The sequence below is a fragment of the Dermacentor albipictus genome, chromosome 1 (genome assembly GCF_038994185.2).
Source record: "Dermacentor albipictus isolate Rhodes 1998 colony chromosome 1, USDA_Dalb.pri_finalv2, whole genome shotgun sequence".
In the NCBI taxonomy this organism is placed as follows: Eukaryota; Metazoa; Arthropoda; class Arachnida; order Ixodida; family Ixodidae; genus Dermacentor; species Dermacentor albipictus.
Genome location: NC_091821.1, coordinates 276,899,005 through 276,913,388, shown reverse-complemented (window position 1 = coordinate 276,913,388; position 14,384 = coordinate 276,899,005). Strand labels below are relative to the sequence as shown.

At 43.5% G+C, this 14,384-nt stretch overlaps 1 protein-coding gene across 2 annotated transcripts in view; it reads right to left on the bottom strand.

Moving 5' to 3' along the window:
* The window catches only part of LOC139054394 (transcription elongation regulator 1), a 317,005-nt gene that overhangs the window by 93,988 nt on the left and 208,633 nt on the right, over window positions 1-14,384 (bottom strand). For both annotated transcript variants that reach the window (XM_070531327.1, XM_070531328.1), the window contains exons 11-12: window positions 7,210-7,420; window positions 6,208-6,416 (exon numbers count right to left, since the gene is read on the bottom strand). In XM_070531327.1, the coding sequence (XP_070387428.1) occupies window positions 6,208-6,416; window positions 7,210-7,420 (420 nt within the window). The remainder of the gene's footprint in view (window positions 1-6,207; window positions 6,417-7,209; window positions 7,421-14,384) is intronic.

Genomic DNA, 14,384 nt, shown 5'->3' with positions numbered 1-14,384 from the left:
CAAGCACCAATGCTCATAATCATGCCATTATGGCCCGACCTTCTTGTGGATTGGTTATATGTGCTTACTGACAAGGTACTATTCATCAGAAATGTTCTACACATTTGTGAAATAATTTTTAGTGCCAATACTTTAAAACCTTGAATTAACAAAATTTACGATTTAACAAAGTTTGTCGCTGCAAATGCGACTTCGTTATATGGAAGCCTGACTGCACACACACACACACACACACACACACACACACACACACACACACACACACACACACACGCACGCACACACACATGCACGCACGCACGCACGCGCACACACACACACACATTTTACACTGAGCGTGTCCATGAAGGCTTTGGAGGGACTGTTCACAGTGGCGTTGAATTCGCACTAAAACACCTTAATTATGGGATTTCGCAATGGGATTGCAAATCAGATGCATTCGTATTGCACAGTGCTGGCAGCATAAGACAGGTGTCTCACAAAAAGTGGGATTAAACAACTTTTTTTTTAGCATGCTTACAAATTAAGGGGCCTAGGGGTGATGTGGCTTATAAAACGGAAACTACAGTAAGTAAAATGTCCACAATAAGGACTTGTTGCTGCCTTACAGGTACTTACAGAAGCATAAACTTTAGCAAATCCAAATAACTGAGCAGTGTTAATACTGCACCATTTTAACTAAGTGGAGCCTAGACAGCAAGCATAAAGGAAACTGTGCTGTATCTCTGAACTGAAGAGACATTCAAGGACGTCACTGAAAACTCTGGGGAAAAGGCCAATTGACTTTTCATGATATCCCACAAAAGCATACTGAGCCACTAGGGTCACAACATTAATAAAGAGAATGCAGCGAAACTCAGTATAAGAAGCTCTGGCATGTTGCATTATATTGGATGGCTAAGTTTATGAACACTACCCATGTTAAATAAGCTGTTTGTACAGTTAAACCTGAATACATACGACAAATTTCCCAACTGAACCTATTTCAATATTTCCAGAAAACACCTCCTAGAAGAAATAAAACTTTTTACCTGCAACTTAGCAAAACAAGTCTTAAGGAAGCCCCCACACATTGCATCATGCCCCAGAGCCTTTAGAACAAGCAGAGAAAGAAAGGGAAGTATTCTTATGTATATTTCTGCATTTAAATGTTGTTGGCAAGTGTAGGAAGAGCAGCCGGGATGTGAAACACATTTGGCACATCATCTAGTGTGCCTGTGTAGTGTGCCTCAAGTGGGGGTGCAAATGCTTTTGTCGATGTGTTAAATGCGTTGGTGACGCAGACGGAAAAACTAGGAGGGTGCTGCAGGTCATTACTTGAAACTCAGTCATAAAATAAAAAATTCAAGGACACCTCACCAATGACAACACTCTCGCTTCATGACGTTACATCGCCTTATCTGCTCCGTCGAGGCGCACTGGTTACATGGCGTTGCGATGATGCCCTCTCCCCTCATGCAACACCTGGCTTGCTATCACGGCAGCAGGTGTTCCGATTCACTGCTCTGCTTCGTTGAGGTGCGCTTCTGACGCTTAGCCAATGGGAATTTAGGTGTCGTTTAGCTTCTACGAATGCTGCCGGCTTTTTCATTCAATGAGCCATTTGATGCTCTCGCATCAAAAAAGTGGACAGTAATACAGTAGACTTTCATTCATTCGACTCCAGCGATTTTTGAAATGATTCAGTCCTAACTGAAGGCTGGTAACAGCACATTTATATAGGCCATAACATTAAATTATTTCAAACCTGAAATTGGCCCACAGTGAATAATTCAAACTTGATTAATTGGCATGTGCCTGACCCCAAGATCAGGGTTCATGCTGGTCTATATGACCAAAATTCAAGGATTTTTAAGGACTTTCAGGGTCCTGTGTGTGAATTTTCAAGGACCACACGCAGGGCCATAATTATACATGCCTGCATAATTATGGAATAAGTACTGTGTCCCGCTACAATTGCCCCTTCCCATGCTTGTTAAGCTTCTCCGCATAACATCGCTGTGCTGAGGCAAAGCTGCCCTTCCTTCGGGAACCAGCATTATGCAACGTGCCATGCTTTCTAAGCTTCGAAGCCATACGCGAGGATTACAGATGTGGAGTTGGAGCAATTACTGACAGCAGCGAATTCTTTCAATGAAAAACACGGCACCGAACGGCAAGAACCTTAATAGCGAACGTTGAAGCAGCGAAGCTTAGTGTTGACACGGTGGTAGCTACAGCTGCCAGTGGATCGGCGTGCGAGAGCGCTGGTTAATTAGAGGTGGCGAGATAATGAAAACGGCGGTGATGGCTTTGATTAATGCCATTTGGGACCTGCGGTAGCGGCAAAAACTCCGGAAAACCGGACAGCGAAGGGTTCTTGCATCTGAAATTACAGATGTTCTTATACATCGACTCTACGTGACGCGTGGTGGAGCCTCCAAAGCCGTCCGCGCTATCGGGCATTTCACAAAAATCCGGCGTGCAGAAAATCGGTTGTTGACTGTACACAGGCAACTCCTCCAGCCCACGACACGGCGTCAAAGACAATTTGTAATGGGTCCTCTCTATTATTCGAGCCAGCAGTAGGTCACGACTTTCGTTCTCTTTCAATAAAATGACAGCCAATTTTCTCTGCTTGAAGCACAAATTCCCCGAGTTTTCTCAGAGTTTTACCAGATGATTCAAAATGCCTGAGAATTCCTGTTTTTTTTAACAATGTTGCAGCAGAAATTCAGGAGGGTTGAAATTTTCTCGAATACAATCACTGGAAGTTCATTAAAAATAAAAATTTAGGATATTTAAGGATTTTCAAGGATCTGCGAAAATTCCAGGACTTTCAAGGCCTTGAAAACGATCTTTAAATTCAAGGGTTTTCAAGGGTTTCAAGGACCCGCACGAGCCCTGCAAGATGAACCATAATGGCTGCAGTGCATGTCTTGGCAGAGTCAGGGACAGTGAATGCTTTGAACATACATCATCCCCCACCAAAAAAGCCTATTTTCAGCATGAGCTAGGAAGTTTTTCAAGTAAAAACGGTAGTTCACAATGAATGATTTCAGTATTTTCCCCATCCTATTTACCCCTAATTGTCTGGAGTTCATTACGTCCCAGAAGTTACCAGCATCAACATTTTTGATGTCCACATCATCATCATCATCATCACACTTTATGTTCACTGCAGGACGAAGGCCTCTCCCTGCGATCTCCAATTACCGTTGTCCTGCACCTGGTTATGAACTCCTCTGATGACTGGCTTCAAATCTTGCATTACAATCAATCATCTTGACTCAGTGCCAAGCACACTGTCATGGCACAGGGTCAAAACACTGTTGCCAGAACATACAGACATGTCCCATGTTGTGGCAAGCTAAAGTGATTAAACATATTACTGGTGCCATTTTGGAAAGAATCCATGTAGTCAATGCACAACCAGCGGGTTTTTATTTTCATGATATCGCTTATCTAAACATTTTTTTTTTCAGTTTTCACAGCTTCGATCTAATGGGGATTTAGTATACATGAGTATCATGTATGACATGGTAGTTGCTGCGCGCAGGACATCTTAGCACTGAGTTTTGCCAGCAGCTGTTATACTTTGCTTAGTTTGGCAATGTTAGCTATAGACAAGGTAGCAGTCAATATTTGCTTAAATAAAAAAATAAAAAATAGTTTTCACTCTCAAAAATAATTGTAGAGCTTTCACTGTCGTGCACATAACTATGCAAAGAAAGCTTTGAGCATACAGGGTCACTAAAGGCAAATATAAATCAAGCGAAAGGGATAGATTAAAGGTCAAGAAAGTCTAAGGCATCAATATTATTGAGAAAAAAGGTTTACCAATCGAGAAATTGAGTTAAATGTAGGACATTATCAGACTCCACCAATGCTACTTGTCTACTTCTATTTGATTCTTAGAAAAAAGAACTGAATGACCTTTGACAACTAAGTGGCATGTGGCCAAAAGGTTGTTTTCCCTTGACTTCACACCTCCCACAATCATGTTTTGGTAGTTTCTGTAATTCATAGTGCTTCGCTTGTTTCCTTGGCTTGCAAAGCTCATAATAAAGAGGCAACCTCATGCACAAAATATTAAACTGACAAGTGACACGATAGATGGGCCGGCCCTGTCATACTTTTGAGTCTTGCTAGGGCACTACAATACACAAAGGAGCAACATTAAGACAAAAAAAAAGTAACAGAAAACTTTCATTATTGTTTGAATCAATACAATCGTACGACTGTAAAAAAATCTCAATCCTGCCGCAAGGCCAACATTTTAAATAGAGTACTAGAACTAGTTCAAATGTCTAGACAACATTGTCAGCAAACGTGCACACTACACTGCTAGCGGTAAATGATGTTGCGCCACCTGACAGCTAGGAATCAAAACACTTTTGCGACTCAATGGCCTCCAAGACTAGTATGCGCACTATGCATCTCAGATGCTTTGTACTACTGTGAGATGAGACGAAGCGAAGGTTAACTGTACCATTTATTTCTTGCTGTCAAGGAGGAGAGCAAGTAGTAAGCGCGAATTCGAATCCAGGCAGGCATAGTGGTAGTTGTCAGATTGTTATGCAATAGTGTGTGAATGGGTAGGCTGCCTGTGTGGACTTCCAGCAACAAGCGAAATTTCTGCAAGCAGCAGAAAATTCCCTGTTGATGTGATGACGTGGGATGCTGTCAGCTGCATTGTTTCTCGGCCCTGCTGGCCATGCTATTGTTTTATGAGGGAGATAAAAAAATGAAAGAAAGAAAATCTAAGCGGCGTTTTACTCACTGACGGCTGTAAAGGACGGTAATGGCATATGCAATGTCAGAACTCCTTGCTTTGGGCGGGCGATTTGAATTGTGCTAGAGGGATGCGAACCCTTAAGATTTGATTTTCTCTTAAACTAAGCGTTTTTTTTTTTTCTTTCACGAAACATGCACTGCGCGGTTTCTGGAATGGTATTTGAAAAGTCCACATTGACATAATATTTGCCTTTAGTGTCCCTTTATATGCTACGTGTCTACTGTTAACTCCTTATTGATGAGTGTTAACTACAGGCAACTACAAAAAAAAAAATTCTTGCAGAGTTTTAGTATTGAATACTAAGTTCATGGCTAAATGTATTCAGCCAACACTGAATAACATGCAGCAAGCATTATTTGTTGGTTCAGAGCGGGAACACAAGACGAGGAATAAGAAATTTGACATGCCACTCGCTTTCTTTCGAAAGCGTGATCAGAGAAGACAGACCAATGCAAAATCACCGGCAGCAGTGATGTCACATACGTGATGCAAAGCAAATAAAATGTACACTGATGGTTCACATATGACGAGAACCATTTGTACAAATTCCAAACGAAGGCGTAGGTAGCTTGAGGTAAAGCTCACTTCCAGTTTTCTGCCTGGTGTATTCCCCTTTCCGCTGAGAGTTTCAGCAAATTTTTTTTCCCTTATTGTTGATAATGCTTATTCTCGATGTTTTATGCATATTTAGATAGAAAATGAAATTTTTGTTCTGGTATTCATATGTGCCGTTATTAAAGGGTTAATGCGGGTGTACATGCATACAAGAAGAGTGTGCATTAACTGGCTACATTAACTTATTTGTACAGAAAAACACAATTTTCTTTTTGGTAACCAGTGCCATTAAATTAGCAGATAATCCTGCAGTAGTTGAGTTATGCCACATTAATGCCAACATAGTAAGCAGAATGCGAGCTGAACACTTACAAAAAATTACTAAGTGCCGAAACACAGACTTTGTGAGTGAGTTTCAGTCCCTGGTGAATAAGTTAGCACTTTTATGTGTTACAGCAACATACTGAATGTTTCATGCACTGCATTATATAGTGCAAGAGTGCAGTATATAATCAGTTCACTGCAGTCAGCATGATTCATTAGCAGACAACTGGCCCAACTAATTGGCAACCTATAGGCTGGTCTCATGCCAAATAGTAAGTTGCTCCTCTTGGTCAATTGTACAGACCAGAAATACCCATTGAAATTCTTTTTAAACTATGGCCGTTGGCATCAAGGAGTCATGTGCCTGCCACATGTAGTCTCCTCTGTTAGCAGCTTTTTCTCCTATGTGACAAGACAAACTACTCTGTCATTTAAGAATGAACACAAAGTCTTCTATCAGACCAGCTGCTGTCACCTACTAGCTATCAAAAGCAACCTGCAGTGTATATTCACACAGTCAGTTCCATTATAAATTAGGGCTAGCCACTCACTTGCTGTTGAGGCCAGCTGTCTCAAGCAGCTGCTGGAACTGGTCTTTGCGTTCACGCATCTTGTTCCGCTTCTCCCGTCGTTCCTCCTCTGCACGCTCCTTCACGTACTTTTCAAATACCTGTTTGCGCTCCTTAGATGTCAACAGCAAGTACCGGCTGTCGAATACGATCTTGTGCAGCTCCTTCTCCCAAGTTGAGAATGCAGACACCTGCACCCATAATCACAGGCACTTGACAACCTAAAAATTGAGCTTCTTTCAGAAGCTAACAATTGTACTTCACTATTGCAAAATGCTCGTTCCACATTCACATTCAGGTGTACCTAACTAGGTGTGCTTTGCAGCGTGGGCTTTAAAGAGCCCTTCACCAGGTTTCATCAATTTTAACAAACAAGCATAGCATATACATGACGTGCAGACAATCGTGTCTGCAAAGTACTATGGCGCTGTGTGTCACGAAAATGGCTCAAATTTCAAAGGGAAATGCTCGCTCCTTCAATCTCTCTGCAGCTCCAAGGCAGAGAGCCACAGTCACACGCACGCATTCCTCTTTGCCACGCATGTCTCGTCACTCATCATAGCCAATCAATCAATACACAAGGTGCAACACCGCAAGAACGGAGACGGGGCTTACATCACGGTACATCCCTCAGATCGGGTATGGAGGAAGACAGGGAAGGTACGCCACTTGGGAACACTACTAGAGGCAGAGGAAGAGAGTGTCTTCGGTGGCAGTGACTCTCGCCTCTTGGCGGCATGATAACAGGACAGTTAATTTCTTCCATCTCCTCCAATAATGAACCAATTTGAAAAAATTATTTCTGTGCCTGCCTCTTAGACGGCACTTAACAGCTTCCAGTGTATAACTGAAATTTGCAATGAGGCTGGGTGACGCACCCTTTAACTTAAGATTATCATCAACTGTCCAGTGAGTTTAGCAAGTGCAGACAAAGAAAGGCTAGATGATGTACAGCTCCAGCAACTAGTACAAAATGTAACCTACCTCCTTTTCAACCAGCATGTCTCGGAAGCGTTGCATGCGCACATCCAGAGGAATAGCGGCTCGTTCCTTGGCTGCTCGCAGTTCTGCCTCCATAGCCGACTCCTTACCCTGTGCTCGCAGTGCTGTCGTTACAGGCTCCTCTGCCTTGGTCTCCGTGGCACCATTCTGGGCTTCTGTCCCCTCGGCTGTACCTTCTTCCCCTTCTTCAAGCCTTCAAAGACAAAGCATCAAACGCCTCAAAATGGTGTTTTGGAATTGGGCTTAGCCTACTCATTCAAATAAGCTGAATTTTACACTTAAACGGACACTAAAGGCAAATACTAAGTCGACGTGGGGTGTTTAAAGACCGTTCCACAAACCTCACAACGCTTGTTTCGTGCCATTAGAAGACTCAATTTATGAGAAAATTGCATCTGAAAGGTCCTAATACCATTTTTGAAATTCAAATCTCCCACCACCCAGCCAGGGGCTTGGCGACGCTGCATACGCTCACCACCCTCTGCTGCCGTCGGTGTGTAAAACGGCGGCCGACAGACTGCGTTACGAAGCGAAGACAGAGCAGTGGAATCGCCACTGCAGCTGCTTTTTAGTCCAGTGGGCTGGGTGGTGGACCATGACATCACACGGAAGCTGAATTCTCAGCTACTTGCAGTTTGTGCGAGTTTCGCGAGCCAGCAAAACCAGTGCAGCACTATGTGATAACGAAACTATTGAAATGCGAAAGCATGGGCAGTGCGAGCGAAAACGAAACTTTTCGATTGTCCACATCGTTGTCAAGGGTAATTTGCACAAGTTCTTGTTTCCAAAAATGAAATAGAACTAGGCAAGTAGCATGTTATTTCATCTCATAATACAAGGATGTTTTTTAGAATGAGTGTGTTGTATTTAGTTATAGTTATTCATTCGAGTTCTTTTTTCCCCAGGGGGTGCTTCTGTTCTTCATTATATATTATGGTTGTATACGTTCAATAAACGGCTTTTTAGTTTGGGACGGCTGGAGCCTGACTTCCACCTTCGGTCAATACCACATTGGCGACGAGGATGGGATCCGAACCCACGCGGGCAAAGCCTAATGGATTAGCATTCTAAATGGCCAGAGGTATATTTTTGCAGCGAAGTGTCAACGAGCACCGTGAAAGACTTTTTAACAAGTGTTTTTGCCTGTGAAGGCTACCCAGAATAGATCGTTTGTGACAATGGACCTCAGTTTCTTCCTCAGAGGAAGAAATTGTCTCGTTCATTGAGCCAGTCTGCATGACAAAAGGAGAAGTTCAGGCAGACCGCCCTCGACGACAGTTGCCTAGAAACCATCAAGTCATTTGTGCTGAGTTCCTGGCCACCAAGGAAGTCCATACCAGAAGAGGCGAAACCATTCTACGCCATTCGGGAAGAACTTTCTGTTGTCGATAACCTGCTACTGTGTGGAGACCGCCTCGTTGTTCCGTCCTGCCTCACGGCTCAGATCATCAGCATCGTGCACGAGACACATCCGGGTATCACGCGCACGAAGGCGCGACTGCGTGAGCGGTTCTGGTGGCCATGAATGAATAAGCAAGTGGAAACAGAAGTAAAAAAAATGCCATATCTGCCTGGAGGCAGATAAGTCCGTCAAAACATCACCAGCACCGTTGCAACCTGCTGAATGGCCTGAGCGACCGTGGCAAGCATGGCCTAGACATTGTTGGTCCTTTGGACCATGCAGCTCACAACAACAAATTTGCTGCAACGCTTGTTGACTACCATTATAAATGGCCAGAGGTATATTTTTGCAGCGAAGTGACCACGAGCACCGTGAAAGACTTTTTAACAAGTGTTTTTGCCCGTGAAGGCTAACCAGAAGAGATCGTTTGTGACAATGGACCTCAGTTCACTTCGCGTGAATTCATCACTTTCCTGCAAAACAAAGGCACCAGTCTCTCACATTCTTCGGTGTACTACTCCCAAGCCAATGGGCAAATAGAACGTTTCAATCGCACATTGAGAAATTTCATTCAAGTCTGACACCTCGAAAGACAACCACTCGGGCAAGCTGTCACAGAATACCTTGCCATTTACCGCTGTACTCCGCACGCCACCACCGGGGTCGCCCCAGCAGTTCTGCTGCATGGTAGAATGCCCCGAACTAGGCTGGATGTCGTGGGTTAGCCTTAGCTTTTACCTTACTTAAGGACACTGTATCGCGACGCTTAAAAACGGCGGAAATTGTCAGACCAGCTTTTGCGTGAAAATGCCCTTCTGAGAATCATAAGGATCATAAGATCCGGTTTTTGGATTTGCGCTTAGCTTGTTCGGATATTCATACGTGTTGGTACTATGAACCTCGTGCTAACAAACCACTTCTTCCGTTTCATTCTGCCCATTCTAAGTTGATCAAGAGAGGCATTGCTAACCTTTGCCTTAATAATGCTTTGAAAAAATCGTGCCACCATAGTGTTTCGTCTAGCTTTGCCTCTCAGTGCGAACGGCTTTCGCAGGCTGGTTATCCCGTGTCCCTACAAGTGTCAATAGCAGAACGAATTCTAAGAGAGTGTAGAAAAGACAACCAGCACGCAGATAATCCTGTAACTACTTGGGGTAGGACTAGCGTCATCCCTCATATTCACACCGTCTCACATAATCTTAAGAAAATCGCCCAGCGAGCTAATGTTTGTGTAGTGTTTTCTGCCCCTAACAAACTCATGAGGATTTGCAAACTCACTAATCCCAATAAGGTAGCTCCACTTTCCTGTGACAAGAACCACAAAAATAAGTTTGTTAATTGCGCACATTGTGTTGTCTATTGTTTTCCACTCAAGTGCGGAAAACGTTACGTTGGTCAAACTGGCCGATGTCTGAATGACAGGCTGCGCGAGCATATAACATGGTTACAATGCCAAGAATTGTATTACAGCTGGGGGGTTTCTTGCGCAGCACTGCAAAACGTGTGGTTGCGAACCTGTCTTAGAGGAATACGTCATTATTGGTCGCAGTCGTAATCAGCTCACAAAAGAAATCATCGAAGCAAAGGCTATCATTGGTCTGGGCCATGCATGTGTAAGCTCACCTTCATTATCAAGCAATGAATTGGCGTATCTTCGACTGCAGCCACAGGCTGTCTGAATATGTTACCACTTGGTTGCTATCGGTTTTGTTGCTTGGTTCTTTGTTATCTCTTGATGTCATATGGTTTGCCGAGTGTATAAGTAGTCTTGTGTCACGAAATAAACCATCAGTTGGAAGCTAGCGCTCACTCTGTTTTCCGTTTCCTTTGATTACCCCTACCTCCTCCCTTTTTTGCTCTTCCTGAGCTGCGCTACAAGCCTAAAACAGTCATGACATACCAACTCGCCCAAACTGCCATGCTACAGTGTTCATGCTTTGGGGTTTTCCTTACTAATACTTGCTAACAAATAATCACTAAAATAAGGGAGGGAGTACGTTGTATTTAGTTTCGTTATTCATTTGAGTTCTTTTTTCCCCAGGGGGTGCTTTTGTTCTTCATTGAATAATATGGTTGTATACGTTGAATAAACGGCTTTTTACTTCAAGAAGGCTGGAGCCCGACTTTCACCTTCTGTCAATACCAGAAGGTGTCATTCAGAATTTTGTCACTAGTGATTGAGTACTAGTGACAAAATTTAACTGAGGAGTGCTTGCGTCATCTGGCAAATACTTGAATGTCCGAGGGGGGGCTCTACTCTTTTGAATCTAACATTTAGTTCGCGTTGAAATGAGAGACAGTACGAATGTCAATTCGCTCGCTGCTGCTGCCGCGTCTATCTTGCTTAATTTGCTATAGCAATTGACGCTTCACCTTTTGGGCAAAACTGCGACAATTTTTTGTGTTTTTTTACTTTGGATGTTCTTCACTCACTCTTTAAAATGAAGTGGATAGATATCACGACAAAAGTTTCGGAAGTGAGGCGTTTCATATATTACGGACTTCAGATAAAACGGACGTTTTTTTGTCGGATTATTAGGGTCTAATGTAACAAGAGTCAACTGTATTTTGTTTATCAAGTCGATGCTCATGCAGTTAACATTTTCTTGAAGTGCTGAATTATTTCTACAATAAAGCTACGTGATAGAACACAGAATGGTGGGCTAGTTGGTACTGCATGTCAATAGTTTTTAGCGCAAAGAAATGCACAACACAAGAGTAGGCACACAGGACACAGTGCTACTAACAACTGACGCTTTACTGCACTTGGTCACAGTATATAAGGCAACGTATTGTATGGTGCTATATACGGGGTGTCCCACGTAGCTTGAGCCAAACATTAAAGATATGCGAATGGAACGTAGCTGAAAAGAACCAAGGCAACGTTTTTTGCCATCGCTTGAAGATACTCAGATCATTCTTTCTTTCATTTTGAGTAATTAGATACTTAGTGTTAATTAACCATCTCAAATATTATAATTAGATGGAAAGTGTCAATGAGAAAATTGTAGAGCCATATGAAAAACTCTCGATACAGCTTTGTGTTGTTCAATACATGCTACATAGAAGTGTTTTTCCGAGCGTGAAAGAAGCCCAGGAATACACGCAAAGTGCCCAGAGCGACCACTCGAGCAGCAGTTTGCGTGTATTTGTATAATTACATGCTTTTGTGGCTTCCAGCTCAACTGCATTGGTCATATAGAAGTCAAGGCGTTGTTCTTAGCCAAGACACTATGTTTTCGAAAGCAAAACGACCCTTTTGCACCAGCAGTGCTCTTCATGTACAGCCACACCTTGTTAATTCAACCCTCATTTTCGGACTCATCCTTTGGTCTCGGCAAGCAGACGAACTATTTAATGCAATCAAACTCTCGTTCATTTGGCGTCTTTAGACACACATCGATTCATTTGAAAACCTCTCGGAGCCTGGCAAGAGCAGAGCACCGCATCAGAGCAAAAACGGTGCTAGCATCCAACTGAAACGAAGCGGCGGAGTTCGCATTGCCAAAGTCATCAGCGGAAATCGTATGTGAATGTCAGCAATGCTGGAACACTTCGTGCCTGTTTGTGCCTGAAGCCTTTATTCTTGCATTTACTGCCCTGCATAACACTTCACTGACCACATGCTTTCATAACTGAGTAGTCACCATCTATGATCGCGTTGATAGCCACCATGGTTTCGTCTACGTCTACAGTGGTTGTGGGAAACAGCAGGTTCGTTTTGAATCGACACATGCGTTGGCCGCGTCCTTCAGAACTGCGAGATCACCATCCATAACCGCGTCGATAGCGGACGTGGTTTCGTTCACAGCGGTTCCGGCTATAGTGAACTAGAAAATAATCTAGTGCTGCGACCGGCCAGACTCTGGAACCCGCCTTGCCCACAGATGCTGCAAGATGGCACCACTGCTACCTTTTCTAGCAACTTTAGCCACATTGTAGGGTTGCTTTAGTAGCTTCAGCTGCGGTTTTCACGCGCGTTTGTTTTATGGTTAATGTAAACATAAAATAGTCACTGGAGTCACTGCGTGGCTTAGCTGTTTGTATTATATAAATTGCCGACCAGTATGTAAATTTCTTTCATAATTACCACCGCGCACAGAACCTTCGCTACACAGCGATCGCTATCAATTGCTTATTATAGGCACACAAGTTTGATGTGAGTTCAATAAAGTTGTAATGCAGGCTTACTATATAGGAAGTTACGGTACGGGATACAGTGCTTTACGTTGGCCATGACCACAAGGACATCTCTTTATTTCACTCATTTAACAGATTTTTCAAAAGCATTACGAAGATTTGCAGCACCAATTACACATTGGACTGACACGAGCTCAACTCAAATCCTACTAAACTTCAAGTGTTTGGCTGCTTCACGAGTGGTTATGTAAAAAAACTGACTTCATCTGCAATGCCCTAAGAATGGTCAGGACAACCAAGCTGGTTTTTCTGCCTCACCTCAACTTGGCTTAGGATATCCTGCATGCTGGCGGAGTGCACCTCCAGCAAACTGAAATAACAGGCTAGAAGGGTAAAGCAGGCCACCATTGTCCTTCATGCGTGTTAACTGTGCTACGTTCAGATTTTCACCCTACTTCTTTTGCATTAGAACTTTCAAGCACTCTTTGCAGCCTGTTTTCAGTAGGTTCGCGCAGAATATATCTTGCTCCAATACAGCTGTCATATCATAAGAAGCCAACAAACGAAGACACCAAGGACTTCATAGGGGAAATTACTTTTACTTACTAAGTGAATTAGAGAAATGATAAAATTAATGGCAATGAAAGTGGATGAAAAAAACTTGCCACAGGTGGGGAACGATCCTATGTCTTCGTATTACACATGGTAGTCAATTGGTTAAAGCATCGAACGCGCAATGCGAAGATGTGGGAAAGTTCCCCGCCTGCAGCAAGTGTTCTTTTTAAATCCACTTTCATAGCCATTAATTTATCATTTTTTAAATTCAATTAGTAAGTACAATAATTTACCCTATGTTGTCTTTGTTTGTTGGCTTTTTATGATATGATTAACAAAAACTGGGCCACTCAGTAACTCCTTTCTTCTCGAATATATCTGGCAATATGTCTGCAGAATATACCTGGCAAGATATATTCGCGCAGAATGCATCTTGGCTCGAAATGGTACTCGCCCACCACTGACAACTCCGTCATAGGCTTCTCATCCCTCCAGAGTTTACGCTTCAACTTTCTACAGACATCTTCAGCCCTAGGAGCTGCAAACAATGACGCCTTCAGAGAGCCAGAGCAGTCGCTTCAGCAACCCGGAGCAAAACAGTGTGCGAGTCCGTCCTCCGCTTCGACATGTTGCGAACGACATGTCCTCGCAATTCTAAACGTCTGCAAGGCACTCCAGTAATGTTAGAGAACCCCCCGGTACATGTACGGCCATCACTACACGGCTGCTGACTCAGCGGTTCACGAGACCTAGGAGTCAAACAGCCGTGCCCATACGTGACATTTCTACGAAAAGGTGAAAAGGTGCAGTAGTGCCACGGGAAAACCTCGCAGTAGTCCGTGGTGCTCCCGACCGCCGGCCCGGCCTTCCGGTCGCGCCACTAGAGTATACTCTAGTTCACTATAGTTCCAGCAAACAGTAGTTTTGATTTGACTCAATACAAGTGTGCCGTGTGCCATCCATGATTCATCCATTGCTTCCTCTACTAGATGCCTGCCGCATGAGCGGACAACCAGCTCCCTCCCCTCCCTCAGAGTGCACGGACAACCCCCTCCCTTTT